General features: G+C 38.1%; 3 protein-coding genes across 29 annotated transcripts in view; 2 read left to right on the plus strand and 1 right to left on the minus strand.

The window, feature by feature from the left end:
- The window catches only part of dock7 (dedicator of cytokinesis 7), a 47,977-nt gene extending 46,783 nt beyond the window's left edge, over nucleotides 1–1,194 (plus strand). For all 23 annotated transcript variants that reach the window (XM_044128291.1, XM_044128300.1, XM_044128293.1 and 20 more), the window contains one exon: nucleotides 450–1,194. In XM_044128291.1, the coding sequence (XP_043984226.1) occupies nucleotides 450–492 (43 nt within the window). In that variant the 3' untranslated portion in view covers nucleotides 493–1,194. The remainder of the gene's footprint in view (nucleotides 1–449) is intronic.
- Nucleotides 1,195–1,803: 609 nt separating this feature from the next.
- usp1 (ubiquitin specific peptidase 1) lies at nucleotides 1,804–9,702 on the minus strand. Of its 2 annotated transcripts, none has more exons than XM_044128317.1 (10): nucleotides 9,640–9,702; nucleotides 9,317–9,484; nucleotides 8,615–8,829; nucleotides 7,310–7,451; nucleotides 6,061–6,153; nucleotides 5,723–5,904; nucleotides 4,833–5,530; nucleotides 4,498–4,656; nucleotides 3,997–4,198; nucleotides 1,804–3,923 (listed from the first exon to the last, which is right to left on the minus strand). In XM_044128317.1, exons 3-10 carry the CDS (start codon nucleotides 8,782–8,784, stop codon nucleotides 3,161–3,163), a joined length of 2,409 nt encoding a protein of 802 aa, XP_043984252.1. In that variant the 5' UTR covers nucleotides 8,785–8,829; nucleotides 9,317–9,484; nucleotides 9,640–9,702; the 3' UTR covers nucleotides 1,804–3,160. The 2 variants fall into 2 exon arrangements, with proteins under 2 accessions (XP_043984252.1, XP_043984251.1); XM_044128316.1 differs by having other exon boundaries at nucleotides 9,610–9,696.
- Nucleotides 9,703–10,504: 802 nt separating this feature from the next.
- The window catches only part of kank4 (KN motif and ankyrin repeat domains 4), a 79,243-nt gene continuing 71,876 nt past the window's right edge, over nucleotides 10,505–17,871 (plus strand). The window contains exons 1-2 of one of the 4 annotated variants that reach the window (XM_044129171.1): nucleotides 12,124–12,189; nucleotides 14,702–14,847. The gene's annotated coding sequence lies outside the window, so the exon portion shown is untranslated. Of the gene's footprint in view, nucleotides 10,585–12,123; nucleotides 12,190–14,579; nucleotides 14,848–17,871 lie in introns of those variants that run through there. The other 3 variants (XM_044129170.1, XM_044129173.1, XM_044129169.1) reach the window with 3 other exon arrangements.

Raw genomic sequence — 17,871 nt, forward strand, 5'->3', positions numbered from 1 at the left:
AAAATTCTCTTCAAGTTACCTAATTAGTATACAGAGTCCACCTGTGTGTTTATAAATCTTGCAGTTCTTTGAAAATCAAAAAACACTGGTTATAAGTTTTCACAGAACACTGTTCCTAGTCAAAGTCCTAAATTTTACGCATCCGAGAATTTGTGGCAAGAGCTCTGAGAAGGAATAAGAAAACCATGTGTTTCTTTTCATCCACTTCACAGTTGTATATTTAGTACTTGTCTATCACATAAAATCCAAATAAAATACATTTAAGTTTGTGATTTTACATGAAAATGTTCAAGGATTGTAAATACTTTTGCAAGTCACAAAAAGCTGCCCAACCTCTCAAATCAAGCTTTAAATTAAATCATCCAGCTCATCAGTAGTTAAAAGGAGCTGGTAATTCAGAAAAAAGCGGGAAATTCTCTTAACTCCTTTTTTTTTTTTTCATTTTGCAGAGATTCCTTCAGCAGGCTGAGTCTTCGCAAGCTTGACATTTGAAGATAGAGATTGCACTCAGTCACCGACACAAAGACTACAGAAATTTGCAATATTAATTTATTTTGAAGTGTAAATAGGAGTGTTTGTTACAAGCGAAGGAGCGCGGTACGTCATTCCAGTGTCTTAATTTGTTTCTAGACAAACGGTCACACAGTCTGCAAAGTGAAGAAGGAGATCTTGAGGATCAGGAGTTGCTGTTTGTTGCAATTGGGATGTTTTTTCCCTCAGCTACCTTAAGAAACCCACACATTTACACACTTGATACCAACAGAACCTTCAAGCTGTAAACCAGTGAATATGAAGAGTGCTCTGAGCCCCGGATAAGTGCCAAACCTCCTACCCCCTTTTTACAACCAACGTTTTTACAAGTGTCCACAGAAAAAGGTACCACTTTAAAAGTCAAGGTGTTTATTTAATTCTGTATGATGTGTCAAAAAAATAATGTATTCAATTTCATTTGTGCACTTTTTTTATTATAGTGTAGCAATGCATTTATGACTTGAAAGTTTATGTATTGGAGAGGCGAGGAAGAAAAAAATTTAAACATGGAAGAAGTTGTACCAGTATTTATCATGATGCTTTATTATTATTTTATGTTGAAGCAACAACATTTTAAAATTAGGTACTTAAAACATCCTTGTATAATTTTATGTAGTTTTGTTTTACTTTGAATATTTTACTAAATAAATATTTTAATGTTCAGATGGTGTGTGATTTTTTTATTTTTTTTTGCAATGTACAAACAAAAAATAAATAGTTTGGAATAACATTGAAAATCTAATTTAATTCAAAAACTATCATTTCTGTTCAATTTTATTCCAGCTTACAATAAAAATACAAATAATAGATGATAGCTTTACAAAAATAGTTGTACTTGGTCTGGCTTAGAACTTTCACCTGAATTACTAAAACTTTCATTTTAAAGGGACTTTTGACATTTGGTTCAGTAGCGACCAGTTTTTCTTTCACCTTAACTTTCTATTAATATGTGGTTGCAACACTCTGAACAAACAGTTTGTCAGCAGTTTTTGTTATCCAGGATGTTTGACAATTGTCAAGTCAGCAATCTTCACCATGGTTTTTTAGACAGTAACATTTGCTATAAAAATCTACTTTTATTGACCTTGTCTATATTCAAATATGAGGAGCTAAATCAAACTAGAAATTAAACCCATTAAATTTTTATGTGCTGGTATAAAATGTTTCCCAGATATGCTTAGACATGTACCTGTATATTCTTGGTTATGTATTACTTAAGCTAAATTCCAGTTAAGCTGCCTTATACAAGAGAAAACAACAATAAAGCGAAACTGGAGGTAAAAACTTTATTGCTTGTCTGCTGTCAACCCAAAGGTAATTATAGCTGGTATGGTCTACAGCTTCACACTTATCAAAGTTGCTTTTATCTCCTGAAGAAACTCTTCAAGCAAAATACAGAGTATACTTCACAATATGAAGTTTTGTCTCACAGCCAATTAACAACAGGATGTCAAAAGGTTGCTGGATTATGACAATTATGATACAATTCTCATCCTTTTTCCCCAGGGCAGATGGAAAAGCAGTTGAAGGTGCAGTGCAGTAGGTTGAGTGGACCCAAATCTTACATTTTTTATTTATCAGATAAGCAACTGATTTCTCATTCTCAGGGATGCAGAAAAATCTGTCTAGTCTGGGAGTTCTGGAAGCTTCTTTTCCCTTCTAGGGTTTGTAAAAAATTGTGATTAGTTAGGCATTTTGAAGAAATCTAGGGAAAAAGATTTTTGTCTGTGGTTAATACTGTTATGAGTGATATAGCAGGAACCATTTGGACTTTTTCAGGAGTTCTCAAAGTATCAAATAGCCTCTCCAGAAATAACTTCAATTATTTTCTCTCAGGCAGGAAGTGAATGTGTGATCAATTAAACATAACATTGCACAAAAAAAGGATGGATAATGGGCAGCTTTAACCATTTACTTTCCCTCAATATACTACTAAACTCTGTAATGAGCATAAAGGATAAAAGGATTTTAAATCAGGAGTTGCGCTTTTTTAAATTCTGGATACTACTGGAATTTTGACTATATAAAATGTGATATAAAAACCTGGTTTTCTAAACAGATTGCACACAGTTATTTTTGTATTTCTAATAGAAATATATTGTAAATATGTTTCAATATATCAAAAAAAATTTACTTTCTGAAGGCCCAAGCACAGTAATAAAAAACAGCATACAAATGGAAGTTTTGAGAAAAAAATAAAGCGACAGTTTGAGAAAACAGTGCATTGAAAAAGTATTTTGCAAATTCTGTCACATGGAAAGAAAAACAAAGTCTTTGATCTAAATAAAAGCTGTGCTGAAAAGTACTCTTGCCACTAACAACCCTTACAGACTATTTTTGAAAGCCAGTGTTAAAAATACACCACTACAAACAACTAAGTCTGTACAAAAAAGGCTTAAACATCCCTGACATGTACAAAAAAAATAACGAGGAAACATTTTTAAACTCGGCTAGTTTTTATAGTGAGCCTCTGGTTTAGAGGAGAGTCAACTGGCCTTGGTCTTAAAGGAGGAGATTGCTGCAGGTGGAAACAAACTTTAGATAATGTGTTGAAATGGCGATGAACGTTTTTGGCACCAACAATTACAGATATATATGTGTGTGTGTACATTTATGTCTTGTGTTTATTTTAGTGCTGGGGCTCGGGCATCCTTTTGTAGAACAGCAGGTAGGGTGTAGATGAGGAGCACGTTTCAGGAGAGCAGGCTCGCAGGAAGTCCTCCTCCTCAAACAAACGCACTTCAGAGTCATCAAACAGAAGCCATTTGCCCTCATACTCCAGCAGGCTGGTTAAAGCTTGCTGCTCTGCTGCTTCCATCCCACCAGGGGGAGCCATTGCAGCATCTTCCGGCTCCTTTTTGAGTCCGCCTGTATTCTGGCCGGAGCTGCTTAGCGTCTTTCTCCGTTTAGATCCCTCCGCTGCGTCACGGTTAGCTGCTTTGCTCCCGCTTCCCAGCTCGCAATTGGGCAAACTCCTCTGTCCCCCCAGGAGTCCAATGCCTCCCTCCAAAAGCTTTTTGCTCCCTGATTTAGTGCTAGCCAAACCTGCTCGCCGCTGCCCCCTTGTGCTCAGGCTGACCGACACCTCGCCATCGTCGAAGGTTGTGTTTTCATCTGTCTGTGCTCTCTCTTTGCTTTCTTTTAGATCCTCCTCAGTAACTTTTTCTTTCTTGTCCTGCAGCCAGACTTTCACGTCCTTCAGATCGGCCATGCGGATGTAGGTGGTGTAATGGCCGCTGCTGATGGTGACGCCACTGTGCATGACCACAGCAAACAGTTCGTACTGCTGTCCTGTAGCAGCCGATGGCTTTGTGCACCACTCGTTCAGAGACAGGGTGAGGGGCGTCTGTAAGGGAGTGTTGACTTTAGAGAGGCCTGCGTACGGATCCACCCTGCCAGGAAAACCAGGTTAGACACCAAACCTTAAGAGTTTTGGTTTTACAAAGGATGGGTTTGTGAACTCACTCCAAGCTGCTGGCAGAGAAGCGCTTAAGGTGAATAGTGATGACTTCAGGAGTTTTGTCAAACAGCAAACTCCTTTCAGCCTCCGTGTAGTGATGACAGGTTTCACAGAAGTATTTATCTTCGCCCACGATGCGCTCCACAGAGGCAAACTGAGAAATGGCCCACGTCAAGGTCTTCATCTCAGGCTTTGGGTCTGGAGAGACTGAAAAGATAAACAATATTACTTGTTTTGTATTAAATTAATTTCATTAACAAGTAACCATAAGTAGTAGTTTAAAAAAATTTCCTCTACATAACCAAAATTCTACTTCTTAAATTAATTATTTGGGGGAAATTTTGTTATTCCAATAAAGCAATCTTGAGTAACACAAAAAGCTAAACTTGATTTTTACAACAAATACAATCGGTGAAGAGAAAATGGCTGCCTATGGAGCTGTGAAAATTTGGAAAGTTTCTTCTGATTTTACTTTTCTGTCACAATTCAATATTTTCACGCCTCACCTTCAGACGGGTCCTCTGGACTGGCGGGCTGGTCGTCCAGCACCGGCACGCTGATGTCCTGGAAGTCCTCTCTCCGCTCTGTGAAGCTCTCACACTCCAGACAACGAGTCCTCAGCACCAGTCGGCCCTGGAACAGTTTCTCCATCAGGCCCAGAACGTCTGAGGCAAACAAAGAAGCCTGGATTATGATCAGAACGCTAACAAACATACTGGATTCAAGGCAGAAGTTGAATCTATTTTTACCCCAACAGTTATCAGTTTTTGACGGTGGCATTACAGGCATTACTTACTACATTTTCCACATTACTCCCTCTACCTTCATTGACATGTCTTACCTTGCTGTTTCTCTGTTTGATCTTTATCTGACTTCCTTGCTGCAGACTGTTGAGTGCTTTTCTGTTTTGGCTCCTCTGACGGTCTGTTCTCTGGCTCAGATTTGTTCTGAGGTTTTGGATTTGTAGAGCTGATCTTCCCGACGCTGTAGAACTTTGAGAAAATACTTGGCTGCTTCCCTGATGATCTCAGCCAACCTAGAGTACCTCTCTTCTTTCTTTTCCCACTTCTCTCTTTACTGGATGCTTTTTCATCTTTCTCTTCATCAGGATTCAGATTCTTCTTCTCCTCCGCTTGCTCCTGCTCTCCCTCTTTACTCTGAGCGCTGTCCACGGTGATATCACTGGAGGACTTCCTCTTCGAGCGAGTGAAGGGTTTGTTTCTACAGACATTTTCCTCAGTGGACTCAGACTTCTTAGACTTGGGCTTCTTCTTGGCGTTTCCCACCTCTGTGTCACTCTTCCTCTTTCCGCTGACTTGTCCGTCCTCGTCTGTGGAAGTTCTGGATTCCGTCACAGAGAAACTGGAATCCGAGGGAACGCCATTCTCCTTTTTAACGTCTGTGTCGTTGTCCTCCTTCCTCTCCAGCTCCTGCTCCTTTCTGATAGTGTCACAGGCCTCCTGAATGTATCCCAGGATGCACTGCAGAACCTCCTGAGCATCATGCTGGAGATAGCCTTCATACATAGGGTTCAGCAGCCTGCAAAGCACAAAAACACAGTAAACACACAAAGTAATTTCACTATAAACACATTTAAATATCCAAACAACAAATTTGGTTTAAATTTACTCATTCAGATCATGTTTTTCTATTTTGGTGTAAATACTTCAATCATCCTGTTCTACTTTTTCTCAGGTTAGCCTTTGAATAGCAGCAGCAGGCTGACAGGACCTGATGGTGTGAAGTATTTTGCGAGGGGGCGTGGCCAGCTCTCCCTCACTGAAGCCATCAGGGTTGAGCAGGAAGCTGGACTGCAGCTGCTCCACTGAGGTCATCAGGCTGCTGAAGCTCCCAAGGAGCTCGATGTGAGCCGGCACAGTCTCAGACACACACTCCGACTGCAGACTCTGAGGCTGAAGAAATAAAACCCAAGAGATTTGTTGAATTAATGTTCTAGTTGCAACACACAATAGCTTTAGAGAAACACTGAAAGTGTGTTTATATATTAAAATCCAGATAAATGGTGTAATCCTAAAAACAATTCTTTAAACAGTTTGCTTTGAACCAACCTCTTCATTTTCATCCTTTGATTTCTCTGGTCTTTTGGAAAGGTTGTACAGGTTCTTGACCCCTTCTCTGAAGCCAGGGCAGTAATACAGAACCTGCAGGTGAAAAACACAATTCATTACATTTTAGCTCAATTCACAGATTTCTATAACCCAATAGCCAATGAATACCCCAGACATGAACATGTGTAGGAAGGCTTCCTTCCACAGTTTAATTGGTCTTTCCAAAAAAATTGTCAGAGGCGATGAGTGTGTGTGTGACTTAAATGTGGATTTAAAGAGCTCTCTTCAGCTATTATAAACAGCTTCTACACACACAACAATTTAAAGAAAAGGATTATCACGATTTTATCAATTAATCAAAATTTTGTTGGTGGTAGCTTTGCGGGAAGGAATGACTGAAAGAAGAACCAGTTCTTGAAAATAAGGAAAGAAGTTGAAAAACAAAGATTGAAACTGGATTTGTGATGAAAAAAAAGAAAAAGAGATTTTATCTAAAAGTAGTTATACCAAAATATTTTCATAAAGTGAAACATGTTATTATGGGTCAATCAATATTTATCAAAGCATAAATACTGAAATTTATGTTTCAGTGTTTATACTGAAATCCATCTCATACTTTTACAGATTTTTTTGTGCTTTTTCCTGTACATACAATATCATTTTACTATGAAGACGAGGCAATTTTTTAAAAATCTTTTGTTCTCTGAAAAGGAGAGACATCTCACCTACTGTAAGCAACAAGTGAAATATGACACTGCAACAACAGGAATAGGTGTTACAGAAGGAATCACACAAGAATCCAACTGGGTGATAAAACATCCACCGCTTGTCGTCTCTTCACTTCCAAACAATGCCTCTACAGATAAGCTACAAAGGGGCAATCTAAACACACAATGCATCATTCAGGAGAACAACACACTGCAAAGCAGCCTCTTATCTCCAGCTTTAGGCCATTCTATCTGAAAACACCCTTCTCTTCTTTTAGTGAATGAGAAACAATTTCATCTCTTTGCTTCTTTATGGGTTGCTTTGTGCTGCCATGTGCAAAACTTCCTTAAAGATTAGAAATCAAGTATTTAGTAGAACTCAAGAACAAACATAAAATCTACTGAAGCAAAAGAAACTTTTAGGGCACTAGTCAAATTATTCATTAAGATTCAGCAATAATATGTGACCTACAATATATTAAATACATTTGTGAAGGAGATTTTTTGATTTATAGAACTTGAACTAAGAAGTAATCACCCACCTGCAAGATGCTGTTTAAGTAGCAGGTGTTGCCAAGGTTATTGAGACCCACAAAAGGCACCAGGTTCTCTTTCTTCTCACACGGGATTGGAAGGCCAGGTGAAGACGGACAGGGGGCAGGGCCATACACCACCTGATCACAGCTGCAGCAGATTAGAAAAACAAAACAGGAAATAGATTGTTTAATGTTCACAGTCATTGCTTAAATTATTCAAGTTTTTTTTATATATATATGGAATGAGAGCATAAACTATATATAACTGTAACAATATTATTACGTTTGCCAAAGTTTTTCCTCCATTGTTCTGGGACAAAAGTGTTATAAGTATCCGATAATTCAACAAATGTTTAAAAACAGATTTTATTTATATTCAGAGTGGGAAGATATTACATGTTCTCCGTTTATCCACAGTTGAAAACCTGTTTGTGATGTATATACACAGGGTGTAAACAATTCTGCAATGGAAAAGTTACTGTTAAAATTAATACAAATTATAGAAAGAATCTAAACAAAAAAAGCTGAAAAGTTTTTTGAAACCCAGTTTGGCAGAGCCAGCAGACTGATGATCTCTTACTAGCATGGATTGTGATTTGATAAACAAATGAGCAAACTCAGTGGGTGTTAGAAAGTTGCTGGAAAACAAATTGGAGAAACAAACGTACAGAATTTTTTCTTCCTACAGGGATACAGTTCATATTTATGTGCCCATTTAAAATAAAATTTTATACTACTTCTGTTAGTACAAAAAATTCAGTACTAAATTTTTATTTACATAAACCTTAAGACTACTGAACCCAGACTGGGAAAACTTTGAATTGAATGAGCAATAACGCCTGGAAAATAAATCTTTTTGAAAATTACATTTTTCTTACACATTTAATTAATGATAAATGAAGATTTCAGTTTTCCAGAAGTTTCATTTCTACGATCTCTGTTTAAGTTGGCAAAAGTTAAAATAATGAACCTTGATGTTTTTTTAACTAGATAAAATTCTTTCCAGCAACTATTAACTGCTGTTCCTATATGATTTATGACCCAAATTCTACTTGTTCAGTTTTGCTTTTTTTAAGTGTTCTATAAATAAACTTTGTCTTGATTTTTTTTTTTTTTGACAAAATGGACATTTGTCAAAAGAAGTTAATTTGTGTACTGCTGACAAAATAAATTAACATTGACTACTTTTAAAATATCAACATCTGTATCTCAGCGATTAACTGAGTGTTGTTCATAACATGAAAATGTGGTTTATATATTACAAAGTCTGAAAAACAAACTAAACTACTCTACTACTACTCACAGACCCACCTGGCTGGAGAATCTTCTTGTTCTACTGTTTTGGCCTCTTCTGCTTGAGGTTCGGAGAAATCCAGAGCTCGTTTTGTGTCCTTCTTCTGGAAGAACTTTAAGGAAAGTTTGTTCCTCTTCACAGGACTCTCCTGTCCTGCTCCCGCATTCTCAGCCAGCAGACCTGACATTTTCGTTCTCCTTGGTATCTTACTGAGACCGAACAGCGCAACTCACTGGCGAAAAAGAGAATTACAAATTATATTTCAGTCGGCGCCATCAGAGCTCGACATGAACGAACGTAACTACGCACTTAAGTTTCTGCTCCTGTAATGTAATTTTGAGCAAAACAGTTTGAGTTCATCAGTTCATACGGTTCTGGTTTATAGTGTAGCGTACAGTTACAAGTTCAGTTCGGTATTATATAACATATATCCAAGCTAACGCTAACTTAATGATGCCTGTATAACCACCCCTCCACAACAACCAGAGACGAACCTCTGCCTCTCTATATTTTTGCATAATAGTAAAAACAAAGCAGTGTGCATTTAAAAACTCATTTCAAACTATTTGAACACAACACAGTACAAAAACTGGGTCGACATGGAGCGGTGTTGTGAAGCAGTGGGAGGAGTAAACAGGCAGCACGCTGCCTTCAACTGCTTAATTCAAAACAACGAACTATCTTAATTCGAACAATCAGAGGACACGTTTAAGTCTTACCTGAAGGACTCATTTCAGCTTCAGGTTTAATATATATTCCCAAATATACAGTCATTCAAACCATTTAGTCCGCTGTTTGACTATTCAGACGGTGCAAAGAGAAGTTGGCGCTTTTTCCTGCTCGAAGACACGTTGACCGTTTCTCCGCCGGAGAGGAATCGACGCTGTCTGAAAATATCCGACAAAAATATCAAATAACGGTTGCATTTCATAATAAATGTAAATCATGTGAGCACACAAATCTTATAAATATGCACAAGGTTATGTAAAATTAGATAACGTGGACAATTTACAGTCTAAAACGCAGGCTCATCTAAAGACACCTAAAAAGACGAAATCCATCCATCCTGTTGACGCCATGTTTGTAGTGTTTCCTGAAAGGGCAGCTAAGCTAAAAAGGAGAAAGATCGAGAGTTTGGGGTTCCCATCAAAATAAAGGCTGACAAACAAAACATCTGTTTTGCTGAGAGGAGGAGATTTTATCAACAAAGATAAACAATTTGGTTAGGTATACAATCCAATTTTGGATAATTGTGGATACTTTAGTTATAGTTACGAATGTCCATCCAAAGTTGTTTGCTGTTTGCGATTTACAGCAAAAGTATTCGTATTTGGAAAAAACTATTCCAAAGTTGCATTATTATTTCTTGATATTGTGATAATATTTTGATTACACTACTTTCTACCTTTTCCGTCATCACAATATACTGCAACCACAATTCTGTAAAGGGCTTAACTACTGATCAAGAGGGCTGGAACACATTGCTTGCAAGTATAGTTTTGACATAAATAAAGTTAAACCTTTAGTCTTATTCATTATAATCCGTTGTCGCAATATATTTAGTTTTTAAAAGTCCGCAAATACATAGTATGTGGCATAATGACATGTAAAATGTAAACTAAACGTCAACAACTTTGTGCTTTTATTTTGAAATTACAAATCCCTTTTCTACCTGCAAACCTGACATTATTATTGCTTCGGGAACCTGTATGCTCCAAAACAATTAGAATAATAACTGAGCTCATACCGTGTTTGTATCAGTTGCAGTTATAAATTGTTTCATTATAAGCAAAGTTTTACATTCCTAAATTAAGAAAACGGTCCCGTCCCTAGGAATTATTTACAACGGTTGTACACAGTTTTAATCAACAGGGGGCGACATTATCCAGGGAATGTGACTACAAACTATCCAGCATCATCATCACCATCTTCACTGGACCATCTCCTCATCTGACAGTCACCAGGCTACTCCTTCATGATTTTAACGGTAAGATACAGTTTGTTTGTGCATTGCTTTCTGGGGGAAAACGTATATATACTGTGATCGCAGTAAGAGCTGTCTGTTTAATCTCGTCTCACCTTAATAGTATCAGTTGCATGTGATGTTAATAGGGCTACAGACTGTTGGTGCTGGCGTGGGTTTGTACGATGAGGGGAGTATCGTAGCACCTGAATGTTGCCTCAAACAAAACCCCAAAAAACAAAAAAACAAGCGAAACGACAGGTGCGTCGTAGCACGGTGGGATTCAAACTGTGGGGACATGTTTTTCTTCATACGGCGATACTCGAGCTGGACGTTCCGTTTCTTCTTCTGCTGCTGCTGCTGCAGCAGAGTGGATGCTTGGTCAGCAGCAAACATTGCATCAATGGAGCTGAGCTATACTGTGCCCGAGCTTCAAGAAATCCCTTGGTTATCAGGTGTTGTTGCAGCAAGGATGCAGATAATGGACGGTAGTAGTTTCGCAGTCTAGTACTTCCTGTGAGACTAGCTGATATTCCCAAAGGTATCCTCAGTCTAATGCTCCAGAATAGGATGTCTCCTCAATCTCTGGTTTTGGAGTGACTCTAATATAAATTTCATGACTGGTTCAGTGTGCACAAATCTCACAAATGGAATAATTTAAGGGTATTTCATCCAAAATTACACAGCTACACTTTCTTGAAAATTAACTTGATTAATAAAGAAAGTAAATCAGGAGAATGATTTACCAAACTGTAATCTGAGCTGGTTCAGAGCTCCTGTTTGGGGAGCCTAACCATAATTTATGTCCATACAGTTCAGGTGCAAGAATGTGTTGAAAAGACAACCTCTAGTCATGCAATCAACAAAACCGACCTTTATGGAAAATTCAAGAAAATAGTTCAAAGAAAGCCATGCAAAGTTATATTTGAAGGGACACATAAAGTCTGGGCAGGGAAGTTCTGTTCAGATGAAACCAAGACAAAACTGGTATTTGTTGAAAACTAATGCTGCACAAGCTGAACAAGCTAATGTAAAATATGTTGGTGGCCGGATCATGCTATGGGGAAGCATTGTTTTTTAAAAGGAACTTGAATAGAGTTGATTAAAAGATGGATGGAGATGTATGCAGGCCAATAATTGAAGAAAAACTGTTAGAAGCTGCAAAAGACTTGAGGTTTTGTTTTGAGCAGGACAGCTACGATATAGGGTCAGAGTTGAAATGGTTTTGATCAAAGAATATTCATTCATGTGTTAGAGAATCCAAGCCAAAGTGGCATTCATAAAGTCTTTTTGTAAAGAACAAAAAGGAAAAGAAAAATCAGTCTGTAGATCTGAAAATCTGGTAGAAACATACCCTAAAGACCTGCAGGTGTAATGTCAGTGAATGGTTGTCTTAGAACAGGGTTGGGCAACTCCAGGCCTCGAGGGCCAGTCTCCTGCAACTTTGAGATGTATCTCTATTTCAACACACCTGAGTCAAATAATGAGATCATTAGCAGGACTCTGGAGAACATGACTGGACTTGGGAGGTGATTCAACTGTTGGATTCAAGTGTGTTGGACCAGGGAGACATCTAAACGTTGCAGGACACCAGCCTTGTCCTAGAACCATTTCCCCTCCACTTCAAAGGTTTGCACTACTGTTGTTAGTCTGAAAACTTGGTGGGCATGTTTTAAAGTATATGGTTGTTTTTTAGTTCTCATAAATTCTGCTAGGGCTTCAGAAGTTAATGACAGAGTAAAGGATGGAAATTATCAAATGAAATGGTGTTTGGTTTTTATTTTAGCCTCTCAAATATTATGCAGATTATTTTAAGAAAAGACATGCAAAAAAACCCCCCAAATGTAAAAACAAACGAGTAGTTGATCCTGGTTGCTATTGTTTAAGGGATTTAGCTGTTACGAGAGATAGAGTGGGGTACTTCAGAAGCATTAACATGTTAATCAACTAGGTTTATTTTCCACAATGAAAACATTTTTACATATTAGGGAGCTTTGTTTTGCTCGATTGCTAATGCAAGAAAATAGATAAATGATAATTCTCGTGATGTTAGGGCCCCACTATTAGTTGGGGGTTTGGAGGAGAGAGTAATGGGGGATGCTTCTCAGTTTTTTAAGCTTTAGATTGGCCCTGGATCTGACAAATACAACTGATGGGGCAGTAATTTTCCACATCCCGTCTCAGAGTCCATCTAAATCCTAACGTGGGGCTGCATAATAAAGAAGCATTATTGTGGTGCCTTTCTCTCATCGCCTCCTAATATTTATGCTTTTTTTCTTCAACAAAGGGAAATCCCACCACCCATGTCCCGAGCTATTGAGTATGGCTTTCCTAAAACAATAGAAACAAGACTTTAAACACATAATTAAGTCATTAAGCAGATTTGATCTTTGAAATGTTAGAAATATTATTTCTATTAAAGCAAGAATTTAGTTGGTTTCTTTTCACCTGATGTAAATGTGGCAATTTTGTATATTTTATTCTTTTAACTTGTGTTAACGAGGAGTTCTTTGCATGCCCTGTGCAATGCTGCTGGCCTTTATTAAAGCAGGCTTTGTCCCAGGGGGCGTGGAGCCCTCACAGCACGGACTGGGAGATGTAGGTGGTGTGAATGCTTTAAAGCCCAGGAAAAGAAAAAAAATCCCTACTCTCATGCCCCATCTCTGTCAGGAGGAGATCGCTGATGGGAAAATGAAGGCATGTTGAATGACAGGCAACGGTGCACTCCAAGAATCCTTTTAGCTCTCAGTACAAATCCTGTTGTTACAGGTGCACACAGTTGTTATTTTGTTATTTGCATCAGATGAACTATTACTATACTGCAACACTTTTTAGCAAACCTGGAAATGCATCATTAGCATGTTTTCAGTCTGTCTGATTTCATTTGAAGAACTCATTGCGCATAAGGGAGTAAAACACAAACAAATTAAAGGATTTGTGTTTGAGAGTTACATTCCCTCCTTTGACCTGCAGGGCATCCTTCAAGGTTGGGAACAGCTGGTTTAATCACATCATTGCAGTGATTTTATAAGAACACACATCTTGAGCCCCAAATTCAACTCATTAGCGTTCGTTTAAGGCATGAAGACTCTTATCGCGGTTTATTTCTTTCCACTGAAAACAAGTACTGGCGGACAAATCTCACAGGCTGCACTTGGCTGAGGGGAAAGGCTTAATATGTCATTAAGCGTAAGTTAACAAGTGCTCACATCCTCACATGTGTATGCAGTGGGTCTTAAAAGTCTACACACCCTTGTAAAAATGCCACATTTTCATAAAATAATGATATGAGTGGAAAAATAAATCACTTTACACCTTTAATGTTACATATGTCTTCTAACAATTTAACCTAAAAATAAACAAATCAAAGTATGAAGTAGCCTCTGATTGCATTTTAGTGTTCTATATTATTTGGTAGGAGTTTAATTGCATTCTACACTTTGACTTGGTTACAGACTTAGTCACAATGTGTTCTTCTGGTGATGCCATTTGTTTTGCTTCCTGGCTCCAGACTGATATCTTTCTACAGTTAGATAACTTAATTTTTTTGTAATCTTTCTGCAAACTATTTTTTAGCTAAGAGATGCAAATGAGCAAATAAAAAAAAAATCTTGCTTGTGCAGCTGAACTTTGTTTCTGGGGTATCAGATGCTTTATAATTAATAGCAGAAGTGTTCCCAAGAAGAGTGAGTGTCAAAACTAAATTAAAAGATGCTTTACCAAAGTACTCGTTTAAAGGTGAGCATATTTATGCAAACAGGTCTATATTTTCGGTTTTTGTGTTAAAAATTCCTTCCCATAGTGTCTGGTTTTTACATTTAAAAATCTGGCAATTCTTCCAGGGATGTGAATACTTTTTATAGCCACCGTTCATCAGGTATGATCTCCCATTGCATGCAGGAGTTTTCCATGTCCACATACTTTAGAGCGGGCTTCCCATTTGATGCATGCTGAGAAGGTGGGTGTTTCCAACCCGGCCACTCTGATGTTGGGAAGAATAGCTCCTGCATCCTACTCAGTCTGCTCTCTACTCTCCCAGCTCTCCTGTTTCATGCAGACTGTCTGCCTTCCAGCATAGTTCTGTCCTTTCACTCTCCACTATTCATTACCATCTTGTGTGTGTTTTCACAAACCTACTAAGGTGGACCGAAAGCGCTGGCACAGAGGACTGACAAGTTCATGCTCAGATGAAAGAAGCATACATATAGATGTAACTTGTCCTACAGCAACAGAAGCTTCTACTAAATTGCAGATTAATTACAAAGGATAGAAAACTCTCTTACAAAGGTAAGAAATCATTTTTATTTGCATTTTATTTCTTCATTACACATTTTTTGGCATTCTCTCTGTAGTTTTCTTTTATTTATTATATGGTGTTTTTACTACTACATTGCCATAATCAATAGTATCATCATACCATTTAAATCATATTTCCATCTACATACACATAGTTGCAATAGGCATAATTTCAAAAGTTACCATCAAGGGGCTTATTTGTTTAGAGTGATCATATCTGCAACTTCAGCTGATGGCTTCGGTGAACACTCAGTGGGGATGTCTTTGCTTGGTTTCCTCTCCCTCCTTCACTGTCAACCCCCTCCTTGTCTCTCCTCCCTCCTGTCTTCATGTATTCACAGTTAGTCTCAGACTCTGCTCTGCTTGCTTGCCTGCCACAGACTGTCGGCTCTGATTGGTTGGCAGACTGCAGTTACACATTAAATGTTGGCTGTTCACTATAGGTGTCATACTGTGCACATGTCTTGTTTGTTACTCTTACAATTTTACCTCAGTGCTCAACCTCAGGAGCACGTTAAACGGGGCTGACCCGGATCAGTGTTCGTCCCGCTTTCTGAATTTATTTGTGTTTGTGTCGGTGTGTTTTTCTTGGAGGTGCAGAGAGGTGAGTCATCCTGGCTCACACGTTGGTGGCTGCCACCGGCGTTCAGTGTAACCACATTGTGTTGTGTGATTATCAAATCGGCAGTGTCTAATGAGGCAGTGTATCTGCAAAATGTCGACCTTTCAGGAAATGAAAACAATTTTTTTTGAAGAGCTTACCATTGATTTTTTTTTCTGTGCAATGTGTCCTATTTGAAGGAGGTCAGATCTGAAAGTAGTTTTTACAAAGCCAGTAGCTTTTAGAGGAAATCATAAACATGTAAAAAGTGAAGTTGTACACTTGTTTAGCATTAACAGAGGGTGCTTGATTTTTACAGTTCCTTGAAAAAACATTAGAATCCCTAAAATATTTTCACATTTTGTAATTTTTCACAACCACAAATTTTATATTAAGTTATTGTGATTGTACATAGAATCCCTGGCTGGGGGTTTTCTGCATCTTCTCCACAAGGGGGTGGGTACATTTCTGCTAATCCGCTAATATGCTCAAAGCTAATTTTTTGCTTAGTGGTTTTGCTAACTTCAAAAATGTTGAGCACACTTACCTTTCCGTAAAATCATGTTTCCAGATAACTTGTAACGGCATAATTTACATGACTGTTTTGTAAATTTTCAGTTTGACGTGTTGAAGTTTTGGTTATGGAGTGTCATAGCTAGGTTTATAGTTGGTGCATAGAGCTGTCCCCACCTCTCGCATTGTTGTCATGCTGTCACTGCTCCTGGTCGTGCACCTCTGAATTTTTACGAGTCTTTGCAGATTGCGCATGCCATCTTTCTCATAAACTGGGTGATTTGCAAAATACTCTTGCAGAACCAGTCCACCTGCACTGGCATTTTAATGACTCCTCCATAAGGGCTCATTTTTAAAGAATACCATACCAGTTACGGTACTCATTAAGTATAAAAGCCACACTGTGTTGGTGTTGCGTTTTAGCATTTCAGTCTCTGTTTCCCAATGATTGACCCCTTGACCCTGCCAGGATAAGCAGGTGTAGATATGGATAAATCGATTTTATCTGATAGACCAACACAAAGTAGTTCGTAATTCTGAAGAATTTCATACATTATAATTAAAACATTATACAACTGCAAAATACCCTTCAGTCAAAGGATTGACTTTGGGGGACTGAATAGAAATGCAAGCCAAATTATTCTGATTATTACATAAAAAAAAAACAAAAAGAAAAACTGGTTTTATCTCTCCTCTTCACAAGTAAGCAGTATTTCTTTTTATTGCTCCTGGGGTTTTTTGTGGGCTCTAGTGTCCCTTATATGAAAGTAGGCTGACAGGAAAGGGGAAAAGAGAAGCGGGAAGACATGTGGCAAATGTCACCAGGTCCAGGAATCGAACCCGCGACGGCCGCATTGAGGACTCAGGGCCTCAAGGTGTGGGTTGTGGTATCCCCTATGCCACCACAGCAAGCCTCAAGCACTATTTTATTCTAGGAAAATTTGTCCCACTTGGTGCAAAAGACTGATTTTAATAATAAATGTATTTTGTAACTTACTCTCCAGTGTGTAATATTAATATTGAAGGGATCCAAAAGTGCTAAAAAAACATGAACAATAAAGTGCAGATAACCTATGAACAGTATATAACAGATCTTTTAAGCTGGATTCAGCATTTTCATTATTATGACACATTATGCAATGTGATGGCATCTAGAACTGGTGAACTTAATGTGTTTTTATAAGCAATAGATAACATAAGTGGACACAACTCTCAGCATTCTACATCTTGACTTTGCAGTATGTGTGGACTTTGTCTTGCCAAAGTTCTTCATCTCTGTCAGAATGTGAGAAAATTTCTTGTCCTCAACAATCTTGTGTTATTGTACTGAATATTTGTTAATTTTAGTTCTGGACTGACTTTAAGATAAACAAAAAGTCCATTCATCCTTGTAGCAGACACCCAAAGGTTTGGGGCTATAATTGAGACGTATTTGGATCTGTTCATAATTGTGTCCACCTTGAAAAAAGACCCAGTTTTATTTCAAGAAAAGTAACCTCACAGCATAATTCCATCAACACCATGTTTTCCTGTAGGTATATTGTTTTTTGGGTTAAACATGTTTGTCATATTAAAAGCAGCTATTAAAGTCCTTGTATTTTACCAGGAGTATGCACACTTTTGACACCCACAGGCAGTTTCGATGTGAAACTAAAATCCTGTGAAAGATTATCCTACTTTGGTTCTGCTATGAAAAGCAGGGCATTAAAGACTAATGCCTTAGGTAGAATTCTACTAAAGAAAAGGCATAGCAGCTTAATCTGATGGAAAGTGTATTGAAGCACTGGAGTGGTCGCACATGCAGAGACATTCTGAGAATCTGTAGCCAGTCCAGTGAGCATTTTAGGATGGCTGCTCCTATACAGAGCTGCTGCACTATGAACAAATGGCCATGCAGTGCT

This window comes from Gambusia affinis, linkage group LG10 (assembly GCF_019740435.1).
Source record: "Gambusia affinis linkage group LG10, SWU_Gaff_1.0, whole genome shotgun sequence".
Classification (NCBI taxonomy): Eukaryota; Metazoa; Chordata; class Actinopteri; order Cyprinodontiformes; family Poeciliidae; genus Gambusia; species Gambusia affinis.